Source organism: Bubalus bubalis, chromosome 6 (genome assembly GCF_019923935.1).
Source record: "Bubalus bubalis isolate 160015118507 breed Murrah chromosome 6, NDDB_SH_1, whole genome shotgun sequence".
NCBI classification, from domain to species: Eukaryota; Metazoa; Chordata; class Mammalia; order Artiodactyla; family Bovidae; genus Bubalus; species Bubalus bubalis.
Genome location: NC_059162.1, coordinates 97,456,089 through 97,482,257, shown reverse-complemented (window position 1 = coordinate 97,482,257; position 26,169 = coordinate 97,456,089). Strand labels below are relative to the sequence as shown.

General features: G+C 38.8%; 1 protein-coding gene across 6 annotated transcripts in view; it reads right to left on the bottom strand.

Annotated features, from left to right (window-relative positions):
• The window catches only part of SPATA6 (spermatogenesis associated 6), a 158,492-nt gene extending 136,179 nt beyond the window's left edge, over window positions 1-22,313 (bottom strand). For all 6 annotated transcript variants that reach the window (XM_025288780.2, XM_044945033.1, XM_025288781.2 and 3 more), the window contains exons 1-2: window positions 22,005-22,313; window positions 420-557 (exon numbers count right to left, since the gene is read on the bottom strand). In XM_025288780.2, the coding sequence (XP_025144565.2) occupies window positions 420-557; window positions 22,005-22,055 (189 nt within the window). In that variant the 5' untranslated portion in view covers window positions 22,056-22,313. The remainder of the gene's footprint in view (window positions 1-419; window positions 558-22,004) is intronic.
• Window positions 22,314-26,169: the final 3,856 nt, after the last annotated feature.

Genomic DNA, 26,169 nt, shown 5'->3' with positions numbered 1-26,169 from the left:
GAAAGAAAGAGGGAAGTAGGAAAGGAAACAAAGGTGAGGAATACAATTGGTAATAATTAATCAAAAGCATCAGATTTAAGGGGAAAAAAAAAAAAAAAAGGAGATCTAAAGAAAGAAGCACCACAAGACAGCCATAAGTAAAATATGACCTATTCTTCCCTATTAAAATCTCCCCTTTCTAAGATAAGTATTTATAATTCAAGGTGCTATTTTTTACATAAGGACCACTAAGACAATTTTAGAAGTAGACTGATACATCAAGAAAAAGAGGTAACTGACTCAGTGTATAATATAAGGAATATTTATTTTCAAGCTTCCAGATTTAAGTCATAAATCTTTTCAATTAAAGTGCATATTCAAATTTTGGAACCACTTTAATTTTTTAATTTGTTAACCTTTGATAGAATATTTGAACTCACCTTTTCAAACACCATTCTGGCATTGAAGACCAATGGAAAATTGGCTGGGACACATTGTGTCTTTTTGTATTGGCCAAACACACAGATGCTAAGATAGATGTCCTCCTTGTCTTTCAGCACCACTCCTGGGCAAGTTACCTGAAAGAAATTAGAGAGATGAATGTGACTGCTGCATGAATTCCCTAAACTATCATATTAAAATAACTTACCAAACCTTACATAAAAACACTAGTCTGCTAAGCTAATAAAAATGTGCACAGGTTAAAAAAAGAGAGAGATTCTAGTGTTTACAGAGTTAAATGAAATGCCTTTATAACTTCCATCCCTCTGAGAAATCTATGATTTTCCACTTGGTTACTTGTGCGACATTTGAAGCTCTACGTACTGGCTCTTGGGACAGACACTAATAGTTTTAAACAGTTAGCCTTAGGCTTCCACTTTATGTAGAATGCTGACATAAACTTATTCAGCATCATTTAATCACAAAGGATAAAGATTCAGCAGAAATAAAGCACTATACTAGAAGACAAGAAAATACCAAAACAAAGCACAAATCTGACCTGTAGTGCCCTAAGTCACAGCCCATATACACCCTCATCAAAAGAAATATGACAAACTTCCAAAGCAAGTGAATTGTATAGTTTCCAGCCTGTGAAATATTTTTTAAATATAAAACTGTACTTAACTAGTCTCAGGATTGACAAAATGATGTAGGGCTTCTAAAACATACACAGCAAGATCTTTCCAGTTTCTGCCATATTTCATTGCCAGTGATCAACTATCCTTAGTAGAATATAGAAGACTGTCTAAGATTTGAATCCAATTTATCACATAACTATATTACTCAATATCTCCTAAAACTACAGAGTATATGTGTTATTATTTCCTGAACACACACATGGATTTCTTGCCACATTATCTGGATTACTACTCCATTCTATCTCCTCTTCACCTACGTCTATCTCCCAAGGCTTTCATTAACTGACGTCTCAATACACAAAACTTCTCTTGATTTTCCAATTATCACTACTGAATTCACTCTAATTCAAACATTTGTTGTGAATTTATTATATTCAAGTAAATAAGTCGTAGCTTCTCATAGCATTTCACAATTCTTTTAAGGCCCTAATTATTGTCTCCCTGCACGTCAATCAAATAGGTACACCCCACCTCTTTAACTGGAGAAAGCAATGGCGACCCACTCCAGTACTCTTGCCTGGAAAATCCCATGAATGGAGGAGCCTGGTGAGCTGCAGTCCATGGGGTCACTAAGATTCGGACACAACTGAGTGACTTCACTTTCACTTTTCACTTTCATGCATTGGAGAAGGAAATGGCAACCCACTCCAGTGTTCTTGTCTGGAAAATCCCAGGGCCGGGGGAGCCTGGTGGGCTGCCGTCTATGGGGTCACACAGAGTCATACGCAACTGAAGCGACTTAGCAGCAGCAGCCGCAGCAGCACGTCTTTAACTTGACTATAAACTCCTGAGAACAGAAACTCTAATTTCCTCATCAATGTATCCAAATACTCAGACTCTCAGTATTAAAAAGCAGCTTAGAAATAATCTAGTAAAGCTTCAAATTTTTTATGTAGGGAAACAGTTCAGTTCAGTCGCTCAGTCGTGTCCGACTCTTTGCGACCCCATGAATCACAGCACGCCAGGCCTCCCTGTCCATCACCAACTCCCGGAGTTCACCCAGACTCACGTCCATCGAGTCAGTGATGCCATCCAGCCATCTCATCCTCTGTCGTGCCCTTCTAGACCCCCAATAAAGACAAGGTAATTTACTACTTAAAGTCACACAATAAATGAGTCACTTCATGTCCCTTTGTATATAGCAGCTAAAATTATTTTCTATGCCAGTTACTTTGAGTCTATCTACCTCTTATTCTATTTTGTACTTTTGTCCTAATAATTCACTGCTGCTACTGCTAAGTCACTTCAGTCGTGTCCGACTCTGTGTGACCCCATAGACATCAGCCCGCCAGGCTCTCCTGCCCCTGGGATTCTCCAGGCAAGAACACTGGAGTGGGTTGCCATTTCCTTCTCCAATGCATGAAAGAGAAAAAGTGAAAGTGAAGTCGCTCAGTCGTGTCCGACTCTTCACGACCCCATGGACTGCAGCCTACCAGGCTCCTCCGCCCATGGGATTTTCCAGGCAAGAGAACTGGAGTGGGGTGCCATAAAATCAATCAAGGTCCTCAGAAATTTCACTCTGTCTGAAAGCTTCATTTTCTACTGCCTCATTTAAACCAAACCTGTTAGAGTCCTTCTACATATCTGCTATGCTTACAGATGTGACTGCTCCAAATTGAGATGATGGTTAGTATAAAACACAAGATTTTGAAGATTTTTGAAGACTTGTTCTAAAATATTTTAAGGAATTTTTACCAAAAAAAGTGTAAAATATCTCATTAACAACTTTTATATTAACTACATGTTGAAAGGATAATACTTTGATATACTGAATTAAGTAAAATTATTATAAAGTTAATTTATCATTTATAATTTATGACTTACTTAGTGCAACTAGTTTATACTGCACAGTACAGCTCTAATTATCCTCACTGGAAACTGCTGAGTGTTTTCCCAATTTGTTGTATATGTAAGAAGACATGACATTTTTTCTTATCTACAATTCTACAAATTCTGCCATTCTTTAAAGGAATACCATGGAACATTCCAAAAAGAAGGCATTAAAAGAAGGTTTAAAGACAATCCTATGGAACAAACAGAAAATAAATAGCAAACTGGTTGACTTAAAACAGTCATATGGATAATTATTGCTTTTGTTTTTGTTGTTCAGTTCCTAAGTCATTTCCACCTCTTTGCAACATCATGGACTGTAGCATACCAGGCTTCTCTGTCCTCCACCATCTCCTGGAATTTGCTCAAATTCATGTCTGTTGAGTTGATGATACTATCTAACCATCTCATCTTCTGCTGATCCCTTCTCTTCCTGCCCTCAATCTTTCCCAGCATCAGAGTCTTTTCCAATGAGTCAGCTCCTTGCATCAGGTGGCCAAAAGACTGGAGCTTCAGCTTCAGCATCAGTCTTTCCAAAGGATAGTCAGGGTTGATTTCATTTAGGATTGACTGGTTTGATCTCCTTGCAGTCCAAGGGACTCTCAAGAGTCTTCTCCAGCATCACAACTCAAAAGCATCAAGTCTTTGGTGCCCAGCCTTCTTTATGGTCCAGTTCCACATCTGTACATGACTACTGGAAAAACCATAGCTTTCACTATACTGACCTTCGTCAGCAAAGCAGTGTCTGTGCTTTTTAATATGCTATCTAGGTTTGTCATAGCTTTTCTCCCAAGGAGCAAGCATATTTTAGTTTCACGGCCACAGTCGCTATCCGCAGTGATTTTGGAGCCCAAGAAAACAAAATCTGTCACTGCTTTTACTTTTTTCCCTTCTATTTGCCATAAAGTGATGGGACTGGATGGTCTGATCCTAGTTTCTTGAATGCTGAGTTTCAAGCTAGCTTTTTCGCTCTCCCGTTTCACTCTCAAGAAGTGTTTTAGTTCATCATCACTTTCTGCCATCAGAGTGGTGTATCTGAGGTTGCTGATATTTCCCCCAGCAATCTTGATTCCAGTTTGTGATTTATCCAGTCCAGAATTCCGCATGATAAACTCTGCATAGAATTTAAATTAACAGCCTTCCTGTATATTATCACTCCTTTCCCAATTTTGAACCAGTCAATTGTTCCATGTCTGGTTCTAACTTGCTTTTTGACCCACATAGATGTTTTTCAGGAGACATCTCTTAAAGAACTTTCCAGTTTGTTATGATCCACACAGTCAAAGGCTTTAGCTCAATCAATAAAGCAGATGCTTTTTCTGGAACTCTGCTGCTTTCTCCATATAAATGTTGGCGAATTATAATTTATATAGGACAACAAGTTTATCCTTGTTCTTAGGGGATTTACACTGAAATATTTAGTGGTAAAGTGTCTGAATGAAACTTCCTTTCAAATATCTCATCACTATATTTATATTTCCATATCTCTACTTATATCATAGAGAGAGAGAAATAAATCAGATGTGAAACAATCAGACCCTCTGTAAAACAGTGAGAATGTCAACAAAAACTGTCAAAATCAACTCTTTAGAGGTCTGGAAATTAACGAGAGGTTTGCAACAATCTAAGGAGCATTTATTCAAGAAAAACAGTTGACATACTTTATTCCCAATGTCTTCCACTCAGGTCTACTATACCCTTGAAAACCACGATTCTTATGAAAACTAGCAGCCACACTGTCATTGTAGGAATTTAAACTGCAGCTTTAAAGCTACCCCAAAGGCCCATGCCTAAAGAACTGTCATTATTTGACCTGTCGGACAGTACTCTGGAAACCCCCATTCACAGGGCTTCTCTTTATTTGACCTGAATCAGAACTTGGTTACAACAAACATCCTTTACCTGCAAGGCATCTGTAAAGAACAATAAGCAGCTATTACTTAACATCATGGATGCTTGAAATTGGAGCAAAAAATTAGTGATCAAAACATTTAAAAGGCAAAGCTGGATAACTGTGTGTTTGTGTGTGTGTGTGTGTCTTGTCTGTGTGTCTGTGTGTGTGTATGTGCTAGGCAGGGTGTCTTTGACAAGCTATGATATTCTTGGCAATTGAGAAGAACATGCACATGTGCGGGGATGTGTATGCATCTAGAAATTACCTAAGGAAACCCTAATCTCTCACCACTGACTGATCTGAGGCTTTGAAATGTTGAAAGTGAAGACTAAGACAGAATTGAAAACCGTGTGCATGGCATAGAAAGCATGTCCCAACATGCAACAGAGATAATGAGCAAAGGCTGGGGGACTTACTGGTTCAAGGCATTTAAAGAAGTATAAATCCTGTTATTAAAGGGCCATAAAGCTAACTAAGCAGAGACGTCAATGACGACACTCAACAGAGATTTTACAGAATACAGACTTTAGCTCAGGAAAGTAACTAAACAAACAAAAAACAACAACGGCAAAAATAAACTCTGAGAGATAGAGGGGGCCTTATTAACACAGTGCCACATTATATTATTTAAAATACCTAGTTTTCAACAAAATTTATGACATGTAAAGAAACAAGAGAATGACCTATACATGAAGACAGTCAACAGAAAGTGTCCTTGAGGAAGCCCAGAAGTTGGGCTTACTAAACAAAAGCTTTAAATCATCTGTTATAAATATGCACAAAGGACTAAAGAAAACCTTACCTCAAGATCTAAAGCAAAGTATGGTGGTGTGGCGATAATGTCTCATCAAATAAGGAATATCAATAGATAGCTAGAAATTACTTTAAAAAATTGAAATTTTAGAGTTGAAATACATAATAAATGAAAAATTCACTAGAGAATCTCAAGAACAGATATATGCTGGCAGAAGAAAGAATAAATGAACCTGAAAAGTAGTCAATTGAGATTATCCAGCCTGAGGTACAGAAAGAGAAAAGAAAAATGAATAGTCTCTGAGACCTGTGGGAAACCATAAGGCACAGTACCATAGATACAGTGGGGCCCCTAAAATGAAGACAAATAGCCAGAAAGAACAGTTGCTGAAATAATGGGTGAAAACTTCTGAAAGTTAAAGAAAAACAATCTATATATTCAATCCAACAAACTCTAATAACTCCAATGACACACATCATAATCAGATTTTTCAAACACAAAGATGAAGAATCTTGAAAGAAGCAAAGGGAAAATGTTTCAGTAGGTACTAGAAAGCCTCAGTAGTAATAACAGCTGATTTCTCACGAGAAACATGAAGCAGAAGAAGGTGGAATGACGTATTCAAACCACTAAAAGGCGACATTTGATAGTTCAATATCCAGGACATTCTCCTTCACAAAAGATGGAAAATTAAGGCTTTTCTTAAACAAAAAGATAATTTATCGTGAGAACTTCCCTACAAGAATTACTAAAGAAAATCCTTCAAGTTAAAATGAAAGGACACCAGCTAAAATGTACAGGAAAAACTAAACACCAGTAAGGGAACTACACAGGTAAACCTAAGACAATATAATTGCATTTTTCTCTCATTTATCCATTCTTATTTAAAATAAAATTGAATAAAGCAACAATTACTAAATTATGTTGAAGAGTGTATATGTATAAAGATGTTCTGCATGATAATGAAATTATAAAGAACAGGAAAGGGAACAAACTAAATAAAAGCAAAGGTTTTATGCATTATTCAAATTAAATTGGTATTAATCCATACTATATTGTTAAAAATTAAAATATTAACTGTGAACCCCAGAACAACCAGTAAGAAAATAACTCAAAAAATACAGTAATAGAAACAAGGGAATTAAAATGGTACACTAGATAATAGTTAACACAAAAGAAATCCCTAATGTAGAGAATCTAGAAACAAAAAAAGCATTAATACAGAAAAGACAGAAAACAAATAGCAAAATGACAAAGGTAAAGCCCACCTTATCTTACATTAAAGGTAAACTGACGAAACACTCTAATCAAAAGGTGGAGTTTAGCAAAATGGACTAAAAACTATAATCCAGGTTTCCCTGGTGGCTTGGTGGTAAAGAATCCACCTGCCAATGCAGGAGACATGGGTTTGACCCCTGGTCTGAGAAGATTCCACACGCCATGGAACAACCATGCACCACAAGTACTGAGCCTGTGCTCTAGAGCCCAGGAGCCACAACCACCGCGCCCACATGCTGCAACTACTGACGTCTACACACGCTAGAGCCCATGCTCTGCAATGAAACCCCATGTACCATAACTAGAGAGGTGCTCCTGCTCGCCACAATTAGAGAAAAGCTCGTACAGCAGTGGAGACTGAGCACAGCCAAAAAATAAACTAAACTTTTACAAAATACGTTAAAAAAAAATTACAATCCAACCCTGTGTTGAAAACAAGAGACTCACTTTAAATTCAAAGACACAAATGGGTTGATAAATAAAAGAGTGGAAAAAATAACCTATGCATTATAAATGACATAACAATTAAAAACATAGGCAATAATTAAACTTTAAGAAGACATAACAACATAAAGATAGATGTACTTAACAACCCCAAAATACATGATGGAAAAACCAAAAGGCATCTTTCTAAAGAACATTAACAAATGGCCAAAAAGCACATGAAAACATGTTCAACATCATTAGTCACTAAGGAAATATAAATCAAAATCACAATGAGATTTCACTTCATACTCACTAGGATGGCTATAAATAAAAAGATGGACAAAACAAGTGTCAGGGAGGGTGTCAAAAAATTGGAACCCTTATACTGTGCTGATAGAAAAGTAAAATGGTGTAGTCACTATGGTAAGATTTTTGTAGTTCCTCAAGAAAAGTAAACAGTTACCACAAAAACCAGCAACTTGCTAGGTATACGCCCAGGAGTAATGAAAACATACATCCACACAATAATATGTACAAGAGTATAACAGCATTATTCGTAATAGCCAAAACGTGGATACAACCCAAATGTCAACCAACTGATGGATAAGCTAAATGTGGTATATCCATACAATAGAATATGATTTGGCCATAAAAAGGAATAAAGCACTTATAAGATACTGATATATACCATGACATGGATGAATCTTAAAAACATTATGCTAAGCGAAAGCCGTCAGACACAGAAGTCCACATATTATATAATTCCACTTATAAAAATGTTCATTATAGGCAAATCCATAGATCTAGAAATTAGCTTAGTGGTAGGTAGGGGTTGGAGGAGAGGGAGATGAAATTATGAAATTTCTTTATGGGGTAATGAAAATGTTCTGGAACTAGCAGTGATTATTGCACAACTTCGTGAATATATGAAAATTTACTGAACTGTATACTTTAAAATTGTGGATTTTATGATATGTGAATTATTTCTCAAATTTTTAAAAGATTCAGGATTAAACTAAAATTATAGAAAAAGATATACCATACATTCACTAATCATAAGAAAGCTAGGGTAGCTATTTTAATATGATATAAAGTAGACTTTAGAGAAAGATTACCAAGGTTAAAGTGGAACACTTCATATTAATTAAAATTTTGATTTATGAAAAGATATGGAAAATTAAATTGTATGTACCTAAATAATACAATAATAAATAATACACTGGAAACAGTGTCAGACTTTATTTTGGGGGGCTCCAAAATCACTGCAGATGGTGACTGCAGCCATGAAATGAAAAGACGCTTACTCCTTGGAAGGAAAGTTATCACCAACCTAGATAGCATATTCAAAAGCAAAGACATTATTTTGCCAACAAAGGTCCGTCTAGTCAAGGCTATGGTTTTTCCAGTGATCATGTATGGATGTGAGAGTTGGACTGTGAAGAAAACTGAGTGCCGAAGAATTGATGCTTTTGAACTGTGGTGTTGGAGAAGACTCTTGAGAGTCCCTTGGACTGCAGGAGATCCAACCAGTCCATTCTAAAAGAGATCAGTCCTGCGTGTTCTTTGGAAGGAATGATGCTAAGGCTGAAACTCCAGTACTTTGGCCACCTCATGCAAAAAGTTGACTCACTGGAAAAGACTCTGATGCTGAGAGGGATTGGGGGCAGGAGGAAAAGGGAATGACAGAGGATGAGATGGCTGGATGGCATCACTGACTCGATGGACGTGAGTCTGAGTGAACTCCGGGAGATGGTGATGGACAGGGAGGCCTGGCGTGCTGCGATTCATGGGGTCGCAAAGAGTCGGACACAACTGAGTAACTGAACTGAACTGAACTGAAATAATACAATGTCAAAGTAATGAAGCAAAAAATTATATAACTGAATTTTGACAATTCCCAGTAACCGATATAAAAAGAAGAAAAAAATCATAAAGGGTATAGAGGACATAGACAACAGCATTCAAGTAATTTGACATAACTGAAATTTACATAATACTCTATACAACAGAAGGATATACCGTTTTTTACAAGTACACATGAAAACATGCAATAAGATGGATGATATGAGCCATAAAACAAGTCTCAATAAACATAAAAGGATATAGGTTCAATATGCAAAAAATCAATTTTATTTCTATATATTAGAAACAAAATTTTAGAAAATTTAACACCATTTATAATATCATTAAAATCTAAGGCATGTACTACTTAGGTACAAATTTAATAAAACGTGTAAGACATGTATTCTGAAAACTACAAACATTACTGAAAGAATATGAAAGAAAATTAAAGAAATTTACACAATCTGAAAATAATGTTAAATATTTAGAATCTTTCATCTAATAAGGGGAGAAAATCTGATAAAAAACAAAAATTATGAAATCAAAATAGGTAAAAATGTAATTATTTGGCATATGTTTAAAAAGAGACACTAAATGAAAAATCCTAGAATATGTAGTCAATGAAGTTAAAAATCTTAATAGAGAAGATTTAAAATTTTAATAATAATACTACAGAATTATCTCAAAACAAGAGGATATAAAAATAAATATTAGAACTGATTCAAATGTATTCTTTTAATGGCTGAGTAATACCCCATTGTGTATATGTACCACTGCTTTCTTATCCATTCATCTGCTGATGGGCATCTAGGTTGCTTCCATGTCCTGGCTATTATAAACAGTGCTGCGATGAACATTGGGGTACATGTGTCTCTTTCAATTCTGGTTTCCTCAGTGTGTATGCCCAGCAGTGGGATTGCTAGATCATAAGTCAGTTCTATTTCCAGTTTTTTAAGGAATCTCCACATTGTTCTCCATAGTGGCTGTACTAGTTTGCATTCCCACCAACAGTGTAAGAGGGTTCCCTTTTCTCCACACCCTCTCCAGCATTTATTGCTTGTAGACTTTTGGATAGCAGCCATTCTGACTGGTGTGAAATGGTACCGCATAGTGGTTTTGATTGCATTTCTCTGATAATGAGTGATGTTGAGCATCTTTTCATGTGTTTGTTAGCCATCTGTATGCCTTCTTTGGAGAAATGTCTATTTAGTTCTTTGGCCCATTTTTTGATTGGGTCATTTATTTTTCTGGAATTGAGCTGTAGGAGTTGCTTGTATATTTTTGAGATTAGTTGTTTGTCTGTTGCTTCATTTGCTATTATTTTCTCCCATTCTGAAGGCTGTCTTTTCACCTTGCTTATAGTTTCCTTTGTTGTGCAGAAGCTTTTAAGTTTAATTAGGTCCCATTTGTTTATTTTTGCTTTTATTTGAATCAGTTCTAATGAGGTGGATAAAACTGGAGCCTATTATACAGAGTGAAGTAAGCCAGAAAGAAAAACACCAATACAGTATACTAACGCATATATATGGAATTTAGAAAGATGGTAACAATAACCCTGTATACGAGACAGCAAAAGAGACACTGATGTATAGAACAGTCTTTTGGACTCTGTGGGAGAGGGAGAGGGTGGGATGATTTGGGAGAATGGCATTGAAATACGTATAATATCATATGTGAAACGAGTCGCCAGTCCAGGTTCGATGCACGATACTGGATGCTTGGGGCTGGTGCACTGGGATGACCCAGAGGGATGGTATGGGGAGGGAGGAGGGAGGAGGGTTCAGGATGGGGAACACATATATACCTGTGGCAGATTCATTTTGATATATGGCAAAACCAATACAATATTGTAAATTTAAATAAAATAAAAATTTTAAAAATATATTAAAAAAATTAAAAAGAGGGTATTTGACTATAAAATAAATAAATAAATAAATATTATACCAAAAAGTACTTAAGAAAGAAAATATAAAAGTTCCAATATATGTCTAATTGTACTGTCAGCAGAAAAGAGAGAACAGCATAAAAACAATATTGATAGATATAAAAGCTAAGAATTTCCCAGAACAGCAGAAATCCATAAATTCTCAGATCAAAGTACAAACTCAGTGCAAAACAGAATATAAATGAATATATAATTCTATACATCATAGTGTACTAGAATGCATCAAGGATAAAGTGAAAATACCTTATCATAGTGAAGATTTTAATATAAAGACTGAAGATTTTATTACCTCCATTACAGTCTGATACAGGTTATATGCAGACAAAAAATTTAATGTAGACTTAAAGATATTTCAGAGAAAATAAACGATCTGATAATGGCAGATAGAACTCTACATCCAACAAATAAATTAATATATCATTTTCAAGTAAATACGGAACACTTGCAATAATTGGATTATTTATAAATATACACATAATAATTGGAAAACAATACATTGGAAATTGCAACAAAAACAATCAGTATTACCCAAATTTCATTCAATACTCACAATGCAATTAAATTAAAATACATTAGGACTTTGCCGTTGGTCCAGTGGTTAAGAATCTGCCTTCCAAGGCAGGGGACACAGGTTCAATGCCTGGTCTGGGAAGATCCACATGGGGCAGGGCAACTAAACCCATGAGCCACAACTACTGAGCCAGTGCTCTAGAGCCCGTATGCGGCAACTACTGAAGTCATCTGCAACAAGAGAAGCCACCAAGACGAGAAGCCTGTGCACCACAACTAGAGAGCAGCTCCCACTCGTCACAACTAGAGAAAGCCTCCACACAACAATGAAGACCAGCATAGCCAGAAACAATTAAATAAATGAATGACTTAAAAAAAAACACACAATAAAAGACAGGATGTATGTGTATGTGCGTGTGCATGCATGGAGAGGGGGGGAAGAGGGAAGGGAAGGAAGAAAAAGACACATATAAATCCTATATATCTTGTAATTTAAACAAACTCTTAAAATAGCTCATAAGCCAAAGTAAATAGTATAAAATAAATTTTATAAAAATTATAAAATATTCAATATTTTTCTGGATGAGTAAACAGCAAACAATTCCAGTATTTTTGCCATAAAAAAATCCCATGGACAGAGGAGCCTGGTGGTGTGCTACAATCCATGGGGTGGCAAAGAGTTGAACACAACTGAGCAACTGAACAATGCAACATTAGACTTAGGGAAAATCATTCAATATAATTCAAGCTCAGAATATTTTTAAAATTATGGGGAATTCCATGGTAGTCCAGTGGTTAGGACTCTACACTTGCACTTCCAAGGTCCCTGGTTCAATCCCTGGTAGGGAACTAAGATTCCACATCACATAACTCAAACAGTGTGGGAAAAAAAATTAGGAATAGAAGGGAACTTTCTTAACTTAATAAATAAAATCCTACATCCAATATTATATTAGGTTGAAATATATGAAATTGTCATTGCTTTTTAAAGTCAAAAACTAGTCCACTGACAACATTTTTGTAAGATTCAATCTAATACTGGTGACTTCAGCATAACTTAAATAAAATGACAAGTATATGTACTGTTATTCCCACTACTTAACACTGTACTAGTCAAGACATAAGTAAGAAAAAGAAAAAAGATTGTACAGAAGTCAAAACTGACTTTATCTGTAAACATGATTTTCCACATAGAAAATCCAAATAACTTATATGAGATTTCAGCAATGTTGCTGAATTCAAAATATGCAAGGACATGTACAGAAATGTTCATAGGAGCCCAATTCATAATATTACAAAATTGGAAAAAAATGAAAATGTCATCAACAATAGAATTGACATAGAGAAAAGGAATAGTCTTCCAAGTTCAGTTCAGTTCAGTAGCTCAGTTGCAGTCGTGTCCAACTCTTTGCGATCCAACGGACTGCAGCACGCCAGGCTTCCCTGACCATCATCAACTCCTGGAACTTGTTCAAACTCATGTCCATCGAGTCAGTGATGCCATCCAACATTCTTATCCTCTGTTGTCCCCTTCTCCTCCCACCTTCAATCTTTTCCACTATCAGGGTCTTTTCCAATGAGTCAGTTTTTCGCATCAGGTGGCCAAAGTATTAGAGCTTCAGCTTCAGCATCAGTCGTTCCAATGAATATCCATGACTAATTTCCTTCAGAATGGACTGGTTTGATCTCCTTGCAGTCCAACACTCTTGCAAGAGTCTTCTCCAACACCAAGTTAAAAGCATCAATTCTTAGGCACTCAGCTTTCTTTACAATCCAACTCACACTTATACATGACTTCCGAAAAAAACATAGCTTTGACTAGACGGACCTTTGTCACCAAAGTAACGTCTTTGCTTTTTAATATGCTGTCTAGGTTGGTCATAGCTTTTCTACCAATGAGCAAGCATCCTTTAATTTCATGATGTAGTCACCATCTGCAGTGATTTTGGAGCCCAAGAAAATAAAGTATCTCACTGTTTCCATTGTTTCCCATCTATTTGCCATGAAATGATGGGAGAGGATGTCATGATCTTAGTTTTCTGAATGTTGAGTTTCAAGCCAACTTTTTTGCTCTCCTCTTTCACTTTCAACAAGAGGCTCTTTAGTTCTTATTTGCTTTCTGCCATGAGGGTGGTGTCATCTGCATATCTGAAGTTACAGATATTTCTCCTTGTAATCTTGATTCCAGCTTCTACTTCAATCAGCCTGGCATTTTGCAAGATGTACTCTGCATATAAGTTTAAAAAGCAGCGTAACAATATACAGCCTTGATGTACTCCTTTCCCAATTTGGAACCAGTCCATTATTCTATGTCCAGTTATAACTGTTGCTTCTTGACCTGCATACAGATTTCCCAGGAGGCAGGTAAGGTGATCTGGTATTCCCCACTCTTGAAGAATTTTGCACAGTTTGTTGTGACAAGCACAGACAAAGGCTTTGGTGTAGTCAATAATGCAGAAGTAGATGTCTTTTCTGGAACTCTCTTGCTTTTTGTATGATGCAATGGATGTTGGCAATTTGATCTCTTGTGTCCTTGTCTTTTCTAAATCCAGCTTCACAGTTCATGTACTATTGAAGCCTAGCTTGCAGAATTTTGAGCATTACTTTGCTATTGTGTGAGATGAATGCAGTTGTGCAGTAGTTTGAGCATCTGGAACTCTCTTGCTTTTTCTATGATGCAATGGATGTTGGCAATTTGATCTCTGGTTCCCCTGTCTTTTCTAAGTCCAGCTTCACAGTTCATGTACTATCGAAGCCTCGCTTGGAGAATTTTGAGCATTACTCAGTATTGTGTGAGATCCGTGCAGTTGTACAATAGCTTGAGCATTCTTGGGCATTGCCCTTCTTTGGGATGGGAATGATAACTGACCTTTTCCAGTCCTGTGGCCACTGCTGACTTTTCCAAATTTGCTGGCATACTGAGTGCAGCACTTTCACAGCATCATTTTTTAGGATTTGAAATAACTGGAATTCCCTCACCTCCACTAGTTTTGCTGGTAGTGATGGTTCCTAAGGTCCACTTGACTTCGCATTGCAGGATGTCTGTCTCTAGGTGAGAGATCACACCACTGTGATTATTTGGGTCATTAAGATCTTTTTTGTATAGTTCTTCAATGTATTCTTGGACCTCTTCTTAACATCTTCTGCTTCCGATAGGTCTGTACCAATTCTGTCCTTTACTGTGTCCATCTTTGCATGAAATATTCCCTTGGTGTCTCTTAATTTTTTTGAGGAGATCTCTAGTCTTTCCCATTCTATTGTTTTCCTCTATTTGTTTGCACTGATCACTGAGGAAGGCTTTCTTATATCTTCTTACTACTCTTTGGAGCACTGCATTCAGACGGGTGTATCATTCCTTTTCTCCTTTGCCTTTAGCTTCTCTTCTTTTCTAAGCTATTTGTAAGGCCTCCTTAGACAACCATTTTGTCTTTTTGCATTTCTTTTTTTGGGGAATAGTTTTGATCACTGCCTCCTGTACAATGTCATGAACCTCTGTCCATATTTCGTCAGGTACACTATCAGATCGAATCCTATGAATTTATTTGTCCCTTCCACTGTATAATCATTGAGTTAGACAAGGCTGTTGGTCCATGTGATCAGATTGGTTAGTTTCCTGTGATTGTAGTTTTCATTCTGCATGCCCTCTGTTGGAGAAGGATAAGAGGCTTATAGAAGCTTCTCGATAGAAGAGACTGACTGAGGGGGAAACTGAGTCTTGTTCTGATGGGCAGGGCTATGCTCAATTCAGTTCAGTTCAGTCGCTCAGTTGTGTCCGACTCTTTGTGACATCGTGAATTGCAGCACGCCAGGCCTCCCTGTCTATCACCACCTCCCGGAGTTCACTCAGACTCACGTCCATCGAGTCAGTGATGCCATCCAGCCATCTCATCCTATGTCGTCCCCTTCTCCTCCTGCCCCCAATCCCTCCCAGCATCAGAGTCTTTTCCAATGAGTCAACTCTTTGCATGAGGTGGCCAAAGTACTGGAGTTTCAGCTTTAGCATCATTCCTTCCAAAGAACACCCAGGACTGATCTCCTTTAGAATGGACTGGTTGGATCTCCTTGTAGTCCAAGGGACTCTCAAGAGTCTTCTCCAACACCACAGTTCAGAAGCATCAATTCTTCGGTGCTCAGCTTTCTTCACAGTCCAACTCTCACATCCATACATGACCACTGGAAAAACCATAGCCTTGACTAGACGGACCTTTGTTGACAAAATGTCTCTGCTTTTTAATATGCTGTCTAGGTTGGTTATAACTTTCCTTCCGAGGAGTAAGCGTCTTTTAATTTCATGGCTACAATCACCATCTGCAGTGATTTTGGAGCCCTGAAAAATAAAGCCAGCCACTGTTTCCACTGTTTCCCCATCTATTTCCCAGGAAGTGATGGGACTGGATGTCATGATCTTAGTTTTCTGAATGTTGAGCTTTAAGCCAACTTTTTCGCTCTCCTCTTTCACTTTCATCAAGAGGCTCTTTAGTTCTTCTTCACTTTCTGCCATAAGAGTGGTGTCATCTGCATGTCTGAGGTTATTGATATTTCTCCTGGCAATCTTGATTCCAGCTTGTGCTTCCTCCAGCCCAGTGTTTCTCATGATGTACTCTGCATATAAGTTAAATAAGCAGGGTGACAATATACAGCCTCAACATACTCCTTTTCCTATTTGGAACCAGTCTATGTTCCACATCAACTCAATTTAGGCAGAGCTGCCAGTCATGCTATGATTTTCTGAAAAAGTAAACTCTTAACAGAGTTCCAAACAAAACAAAGTACACTCTTTCCTCACTTTAGATGGTAATTGCATCACTGGAAAAGTCACTGTACTTAAAACTTTTACACACACACACATACACACACACAAAAGGTCTGTCTTTATACATAAAACAGAGTTAGATTCTTAATCTCTAATCATAAACAGGCTTTCATATATATGTATAGACATATATTCAAGGGAATATTCAAGTCATGCAGAATACCAGACAATCAACACCAATAGAAACTCCCCCCTACACACACACACTGCAACCACTATGACAAACAAAGGTAGCCAACAAATTTCTTAGAATGATCCCTAGGGCATAGTACCAGCCCTTGAGAACAACAGATTCACGGACACCAAGATATGTATGAATATTCTCACTGCAATGTTATCTGTAATATTCAAAAAGAGGAACACTGATAGTTAAAATTAAAAGTCCATCAATAGGGGAATAAGAATTAAATCTCTCATGCAAACATACAGCATTATGCAACAATCAGGGCTTCCTAGGTGGTTCAGTGGTAAAGAATCTGCCTGCCAATGCAGGAGATGCAGGTTCTATCCCTGCGTTGGGAAGATCCCCTGGAGAAGGAAATGGCAATCCACTCTAGTATTCTTGCCTGGGAAATCCCATGGAGAGAGGAGCCTAGTGGGCTATAGTCCATGGAATCACAAAAACGTCAGGCGTGACTTAGCAACTAACCAACAACAACAACAACAAAATGTAACAATTAAGGAAATGAACTAGATTTGCAAGAATCAACACTTGGCGACACATTTTACAAACAGTGAAGTGGGAAAATAGATTTGCAAAAGGACACCTACAGTATTTCCTGCAGTCTATGGGGTCGCAAAGAGTCGGACACAACTTGGTGACTGAACAAGAACCTACAGTATTATACCATTTGTGTAAGATTTTAAAACAGAGCAATAGTATACAGATTAGGCACAAATATGTAGCAACTGTAAAAAACCTGAATGAAAAGAATACAGTCTGACTTCAGGATCTTGAGTACATTACCTTTATGAAGGGAGGGAGGAAAACTGGACTCAGAAAGAGGTGCAAAGGGCCTTAAACTAGATCTGTAACATTTTCTTAAAAACAAAAATCTTCAGGAAATGTAAAATGAGCGTTTGTTAAATCAGGGTGGGGAAAGATTACAGAATTTGGAATTTCTTTTTCTGTAAGTCTGAAGTACTTTATAGGCAAAGTTTTAAAAAGTCTGTATTCCAGGGAAACACCAACTGCAGCATAACTGAGTAAGGAAACCAGATAACCATCACAGACAATCTGATGAATAGTGACAGAAAAGGACTTAGATCTTTTTGCTTCAATGCTGTCAATAATTTCAGTGAGGTAACACGGTGAGGTAAATATAGAGAAGAAAAAGTGGGAATTATATAATACTGACTAACTCCAAACTTGACACTATTCAGGCAAAGCAAATTGGCTGGTTTTACTGCCCAGGCATTGGGCTTTACTCTTATACCTCCAATTTCTTCTGTCTATATTCCAAAAAAAAAAATCTCATGGAAACTGCAGTACTGAATAAGAAGAAGGTAGAGAGAAGCAGCAGTAAATATACTTTTCTATATCACATTTGTTTCAAATATCAAAAGTGTAAGTGATAGGAAATATAATTTTTGGCTGCTCTTTAAAATTGAGTTATTTGGCATATTATATCATTCTCCCAAGATTCTTTGAGAAAAGTCACACTTTCTTTCCCAGCGATATATTTTCTCTCAAATCTTGGTTCTGTTGAGCAACTCAAAATATTGTGTTATGCACCAAAACCTTTCCTGTTTACTCTTTTTGCTCTCATGTGATCATAGTATCAAAGATGAGCTTGCCACAAATACAAGACTGCAACAAAACATAAACATGGAAAGGGGAGAAGAAAATGAAGTGCCACATTTTCAATAAGCAAGTAGAAATGAAACACCTAATTTCCAGTTTAGAAGAGCAAATTAAATGTCACCACAATGGGAAAAAAAAATCAGACAATAACATGGGATATTCTGTATCTGAGTCTGGTCTCCTTAACATAATGTGCATAAAAAGACCTTTTCAGGAATGAATGTGCCTAGTAGCTTTATCCAAGACAGTCACAACCTGGTAACAATCCAAATAATCAACAATAAAGAGAAGGCATAAACATGCTGTGGTGTACAACAAAATCTGGTGTGAACCATATGATAGAAATCTGGTGTGAACCATATATATACATGATATATATAACCATATAACCATATGATAGCTACTACACAATATAAAGGAATAACTACTGATAAGCACAGCAACATGGATGAGTCTCAAAAATACAATGAGCAAGAGAAGCCCACAGAAAATAGTATACACTATATAGCTCATTTGATATGAAGCTCGAGTACTGGCAAACTAATCTGTAGTGAGTGACAGAAATCAGAGTAAGTGTTCCCTTTGTGCAGGGCTTAAAAGGAGGAACAACGGAATTTACTGGGGTGCTGCAAGAGTTCTAAACCTTGATCTGAATAATGGTTATATAAAAGTGTATGAATTTATCTAAATCCACAAAAGAAAAGACATTGTGGAAATGAAAAAGTAGAACTGCTTTATATCAAAATGAACTAAAATGATCTAATAACCAAATGCCACATGTAAACTCTGACTGGATCCTGCTTTGGAAAAGCAAACTATACAAGTCATTTCTGTGACAATGAGGAAAACCTGAAAATGGACTAGATACTAAGAAAGCATCGATAATTATCATAACTGTGATAATAGTATTGAGGTTATGTAGAACAATGTCCTTATTTTTAGAACACATATACTAAAGTATTTAGGAGTCTCATAGCAACAATTCTGTCATATTTTAGCAAAAAAAAATTATTATACATATACAAATGTATAGATATATCAAACTAATGGACACGGTCATGGGATATAGTTATTCATTGTACTATTCTCTCAACAACTCTGTATGTTTGAAAAATGTCAGTAAAAAATTGAGGGGGAAAAGAAGATGTCAACTTTTTTAGATCTTGAGTGATCTTCAGGATACATTATAGAAAGTATAAAAGCAAAGTGCAGAGTAGCTTATGTAATAAGCTATCTATCATGAAGGAAAGAAAGGAAAGTAAAAAATATATACGGGAAGGGGCAGTGTACTGTGTGTGTGTATCTAATGAGATTATATTACAAAAGGAAATACTAGAAGAATCAATAAAAATGGTTTCTTATAGCAGATGAAAATAGATGGAAGATATGTTTGAATAGGGCTGGAAGTGAGACTTCTCAGAATGTATCATTTTATAAAGTTTTGACTTTTAACCCATAAATGTAAAGAATTGAATTAAATTGAAAAAAAAATGAAATTGAAAAGACATTAAAAATATCTTTGCTCATATAATTCCTCTATTCAATCAAAGCCGAATCAAGCTTGTTTAACCTATACAATTATTAACAGTTTTTATATATATACTTTTTGCTCCTTCTGAGCATCAGAGTAATTTAATGGGGCTTTTGCTGGTCAGAAATCTTAGCCTGTTGCTGCAGATCTGCCCCTAAAAATAGTCATGCTACTTTCTCATCTGTAAAAAAAAATAATAATAATCCAATGAAAGTTAAGATTTCTTAGAACTGTAAAATTCTTGATTCAAATGTTTGTTGAAAAAAACCAGGAATGTTTCCACATGCATAATTTCTTAAGCCACAATGAACAACAAAGTTCCACTGTATTTCACTTTCCCTCCACTTTCCCTCTGATAATACTGGAGAGAAAGGCTGGTGAAATAACTTTTCTCTCTTCAACCCCTTCAAGCAGTAGTCAGTTACCACAAAGCACTGATACTTCTCTAAGCAAGACTGGATTGGCCAAGGAAGGGACGCAACAGCCAGCCCATCAGGCAGCTGCTCTCCGCAGGCTGCAACACTCCATTGGTCAGCACAGGAGGAAGCAGCCAGAAATAAAGTCTAGAGAGGCTGAACTCCAGAGTTTTACTAACTGCCAAGCAGTTCAGGAAGCTTTGTGTATTCTTTTGCCAAATGAATCCTCCTTTACAAAAAGGCAGCTGTGGGATTAGAAAAGCATCTGAAACCAAAACTACAGTTTCTGACATTGCAAGGAATAAAATCTCTGCAGCCTTAAACATAAAACAAGGGAGCCAGAAACTTTGTTCTTCACCCCTGCCTCACATTCTGCCCTACCTGGCCTTCCTTTCTTTAAGACCCAGCAAAAGATGTAAGACAGTCTTGTGACTTGCCTGGAGGTTTCAGGGGCTGTGCCTCAGTGGCCTCACTGTAATGTGAGGAAGAACAGACAGGAAAGCAGGGGATGCTTTCGGAGAGGTTGGGGGGCGGGGGCCTGGATGGCAGGGTGTGCAGGAAGGAAGGGGAGTTACTGGCTACGTAAAGTATTAAAACACACCATACATCCCTCAACCATACACACACACACACACACACACACACACACACACACACACAAACAGAGTTTTGCTGGGAGATGAAAGAGCTGAGAAATAAAAGGACTTAAAGAAGTAGAAAAAGAAAAAAAAAAGGATTGAAGGAGGAGGAATTGTTTCCAAACTGCTTACAGGTCTAAAACAGAGGTATAGAAAGACTTTTGGGTGGATTTCCTCTAGAAGAGAGAAGCTGGGCTTTCGTCTTAAGAGGAGAAGGGAGGGTTCTGTAAAGAATGAGGGGGAAGGAGATCAAAACCCCTTGGAAGGTCCTATGAGATTGTTCAGAGGGATGATGTTTGCTCAGAGCTTGGAAAGGTCCAGGGCCCTTCTCTTGAGGAAGGACACGGGAGTTCTCTGCCTCAGCTGGATTTCCACAGCAAGGTCGGGGACAGGACCCTCTTTGGCATCTCTTCCGTAGGGTTGCGGGTCGTCTCCAGCAAGTTGAGAGAATGAGTAGTTTCCTCTTAACGTTGGTGCCTTTCTTGGAGTGAAGGGAAGGATAAGGGATCCCTCTCAATATTGGGAGAGTTTGGGGACTGCAGGAACCTGAAACAGTTTCTGAGGGGTGGCCCTAGGGTGGCGGGGCGGGAGGCGGGGGGAGATGGCAAGCTGCCGCGCGCAAGGATGACACACTTCGGTTGTGGAGTGCGGGGATTCTACTTTGGAGATTTGAGAGGAAAGGCCCCTTCACTAATCAGAAGCTTGCTAAACAGTTTCGAAGGAATCCACCAGCACTGATTTGAGAAGAAATCCATCCCCCAGTCCCCGCCCCTAAGACTGGGGAGAACTCAGGTCAGTAATAATTTCTCACGAAAAGAACAGGAGCAGATAAGAGGAATTTTTAAAAGAAACCCCTACCCCCTACCCCAATCCACTGGAAAGTTAAGCACGCGGAGAGCAGGACTTTAAAAAGTGGTTTAGAAAGGATTTGAAGAAACTCGAACTGGAAGCTGAGAGGAAGTTAGGGGAGCTGAGGGGTGGGGATCAGAACTCTGTGTGGCTGGAGTGGGAGGGCATTCATGATTTTTGAGGCTGAGGAAGACCCAAGTGACACGGGGTCAGGGCTCCACAGGGATGACTCGGAGGGTGGAGGAAGTTTCTAGGTGAACCGGGGTTCTCGGAAGTAAACGCAGGCGGCGTCCCGAGTAAATTCCCGAGGCTCACGACAGCCGGGCGGCGGCGATGGGGCCGCGACCAGTACTCACAGAGCGGATCTCCAGCGCCAGGGCGCATTGCAGCGCCTTCACCTTCGGCATCCGGGCGGGGTTGGGGCGGCGGGGACAGACCCCGGCCGCGGACCCGAGGGAAGCGAGGAGACGCAGGGCGGGGCTGGGACGGGGAGGAGACGAGGTGGCGGCGGCGGTGACGGCTGTGGCCCCCAGGCCGGGGCCCGCGGTCCAGCCTGGGTCCCGCCCGAGCAGCAGCGGTGCGCGGGGCGCGGACTCGTTGTCATAGCAGCTGGGAGGGGCGGGGCCGGAAGAGAAGCCCGACGGGAACGCGCCGGAGCCGCCTCTGGAGTACGATGGCCTGGGGGAGGGGCTTGGCGAACGCCGGGAGGGGCAGGGCCGCGCGAGGAGGCGGGGCCGCCGAAGAGGCAGGGTGGGCGGGGCAGTTCGTCTGTGACGTCAAACTATGAGCCCAAACCCAGAGGAGGAAGAGAATAGCTGTATTAATAGCACAGTATGCAGAGCAGGGAGGAGGACTCCAGAGCCCTGAGTTCCAGCGTGGCAGTGGCAACTTGTGGTAGTGGCGTCTCCAACTATAAAGAATTATAATGGTTTTTCGTTTTCTTATTTGAATTTCACGATATAGTTTTCAAAGCCACCATGAGAAAACAGGGTTGGAGAAGATCCTTGTTCAATTCAAAGTTATAACCAAGACTGCACCTTAAGAACTCTCCTGTAAAACTCTGGTTCCTCCCTGAGAAGAGGGTTGTCAGTCAAATCACCTATCTCTTCCTAATCTCCTATTCTGTGACTTTTTTGTTACTGCATCCACCTTCCCTTCAAGAATTCCTGTCTAACAACTGTATATGCATCCCAGAGTATATTGTTTTAAATTGTTTAAAATTGAACTGTCAGTGAAGTGCCAACAGTGTTTATTGTTTTAAACTGAACTGTCAATGAAGTGCCTACAAATCTAGTTGTGAAGCACCTGAGCCATAGACTGTCAAAGATTAAACGAATCTAAGATTTTGCTCAAATCAATCATTTTAAAACCATGTTTAGGGTGAAATTTAATCTCTGGTTCCTCTCTTTTCTAAGTCCAGCTTGAACAACTGAAAGTTCATGGTTCACATATTGTTGAAGCCTGGCTTGGAGAATTTTGAGAATTACTTCACTAGCATGTGAGATAAGTGCAATTGTGCAGTAGTTTGAACATTCTTTGGCATTGCCTTTTTTGGGGATTGAAATGAAAACTGACCTTTTTTAGTCCTGTGGCCACTGCTGAGTTTTCCAGATTTGCTGGCATATTGAATGCAGCACTTTCATAGCGTCATCTTTTAGGGTTTGAAATAGCTCAACGGGAATTACATCACCTTCACTAGCTTTGTTTGAAGTGATGATTCCTAAGGCCCACTTGACTTCACATTCCAGGATGTCTGGCTCTAGGTGAGTGATCACACCATCATGGTTATCTGGGTCATGAAGATCTTTTTTATATACTTCTTCTGTGTATTCCTGGCACCTCTTCTTCTGCTTCTGTTAGGTCCATACCATTTCTGCCTTTTATTGTGCTATCTTTGCATGAAATGGTCCCTTGGTATTTCTAATTTTCTTGAAGAGATCTCTGGCATCTAGCAGATGCCAACATCCACTGGATCATTGAAAAAGCAAGAGAGTTCCAGAAAAATATCTATTTTTGCTTTATTGACTACACCAAAACTTTTGACTGTGTAGATCACAACAAACTGTGGAAAATTCTGAAAGAGATGGGAATACCAGACCACCTTACCTGCCTCCTGAGAAATCTGTATGCAGGTCAAGAAGCAACAGGTAGAACTGGACATGGAACAATAGACTGGTTCCAAATTGAGAAAGGAGTACGTCAAGGCTATATATTGTTACTCTGCTTGTTTAACTTCTGTGCGGAGTATATCATGGGAAATGTTGGGCTGGATGAAGCACAAGCTGGAATCAAGTTTGCCGGGAGAAGTATCAATAACCTCAGATATGCAGATGACACCACCCTTATGGCAGAAAGTGAAGAACTAAAGAGACTTTTGATGAAAGTGAAAGAGGAGAGTAAAAATGTTGGCTTGAAACTCAACATTCAGAAAACTAAGATCATGGCATCCAGTCCCATCACTTCATGGGAAATAGATGGGGAAACAGTAGAAAGAGTGGCTGACTTTATTTTGGGGGTCTCCAAAATCACTGCAAATGGTGACTGCAGCCATAAAATGAAAAAACGCTTGCTCCTTGGAAGAAAAGCTATGACCAATCTAGCTGCTGCTGCGTCGCTTCAGTCATGTCTGACTCTGTGCGACCCCATAGACGGCAGCCCACCAGGCTCCCCCGGCCCTGGGATTCTCTAGGCAAGAACACTGGAGTGGGTTGCCATTTCCTTCTCCAATGCATGAAAGTGAAAAGTGAAAGTGAAGTCGCTCAGTCGTGTCCGACTCTTCACGACCCCATGGACTGCAGCCTACCAGGCTCCTCCGTCCATCGGATTTTCCAGGCAAGAGAACTGGAGTGGGTTGCCCTTGCCTTCTCCATGACCAATCTAGACAGCATATTAAAAAGCAGAAACATTACTTTACCAACAAAGGTCCATCTAGTCAAGGCTATCATTTTTCCAGTAGTCATGTATGGATGTGAGAGTTGGATTATAAAGAAAGCTGAGCACCAAAGAATTGATTCTTTTGAACTGTGGTATTGGAGAAGACTCTTTAGAGTCCCTTGGACTACAGGAGATCCAACCAGTCCATCCTAAAGGAAATCTGTCCTGAATATTCATTGGAAGGACTGATGCTGAAGCTGAAACGCCAATACTTTGGCCACTTGACGTGAAGAACTGACTCATCTCAAAAGACCCTGACGCTGGGAAAGACTGAAGGCAGGAGGAGAAGGGGATGACAGAGGATAAGATGGTTGGATGGCATCACCAACTCAATGGACAAGAGTTTGAGTAAGCTCTGGGAGTTGGTGATGGGCAGGGAGGCCTGGCGTGCTGAAGTCCATGGGGTGGCAAAGAATTGGACATGACTGACCGACTGAACTGAACTTAGTGTGAAATACATTATACATACAGAAGTATATAAACCAATTTCATCTTAAACAATAACAATACAGCAATACCTGTGCAACTAACATCCAGCTTAATAGAACATTATCAGCGTCTTAGAAATGTCCCAAACATTTCATTGCCTTCCTTGCCCTGAAAGTAACCACTACCCTGACTTTGTCACAATAATTCCCTTGGTTTTCTAAATACTTTTGAGTTCATGATTGCATTTCTAATCAAGAAATTATTTAACTTTTTTCTGTTATTGATATGATATAGACATAATTAATACTATATGTATTCTGTAACTTGCTTCTATCACTCTTACGCTGTAGGATTCTCCCAATGTTGATGCTGTGTAACAGGAAGCTTTTTCCATGATTGGACAGTGAAATATGTCCGACATAACACAAGAATGTACATTGATTTAGTTATACTTAAAGAGCCCCTTGATGAAGGTGAAAGAGGAGAGTGAAAAAACTGACTCAAAATTCAAAAAATTAAGATCATGGTATCCAGTCCCATCACTTCATGATAAATAGATGAGGGAAAAGAGGAAACAGTGACAGATTTTATTTTCTTGGACTCCAAAATCATTGTGGATGGTGACTGCAGCCATGAAATTAAAAGACACTTGTTCCTTAGAGGAAAAGCTATGACAAACCTAGACAGTATGTTACAAAGCAGGGACATCACTTTGCTGACAAAGGTCATACAGTCAAAGCTATGGTTTTTCCTGTAGTCATGTATGGATGTGAGAGTTGGACCATAAAGAAGGCTGAGCACCAAAGAATTGATGCTTTCGAAATGTGGTGCTGGAGAAGACTCTTGAGAGTCCCTTGAACAGCAGGGAGATCAAGCCTAAAGGAAATCAACACTGAATATTCATTGGAAGGACTGATAATGAAGCTGTAGCTCCAATACTTTGGCCACCTGATGTGAAGAGCTGACTCATTAGAAAAGACCCTGATGCTGGGAAAGATTGAGGGCAGGGAGGATAAAGGGATAACAGAGGATGAGATGATTGGATGGCATCATCGACTCAATGAACATGAGTTTGAGCAAATTCTGAGAGATAGTGAAGGGCAGGGAAGCCTGACATGCTACAGTCCATGGGTTCAAAAAGAGTCAGATGTGACTTAG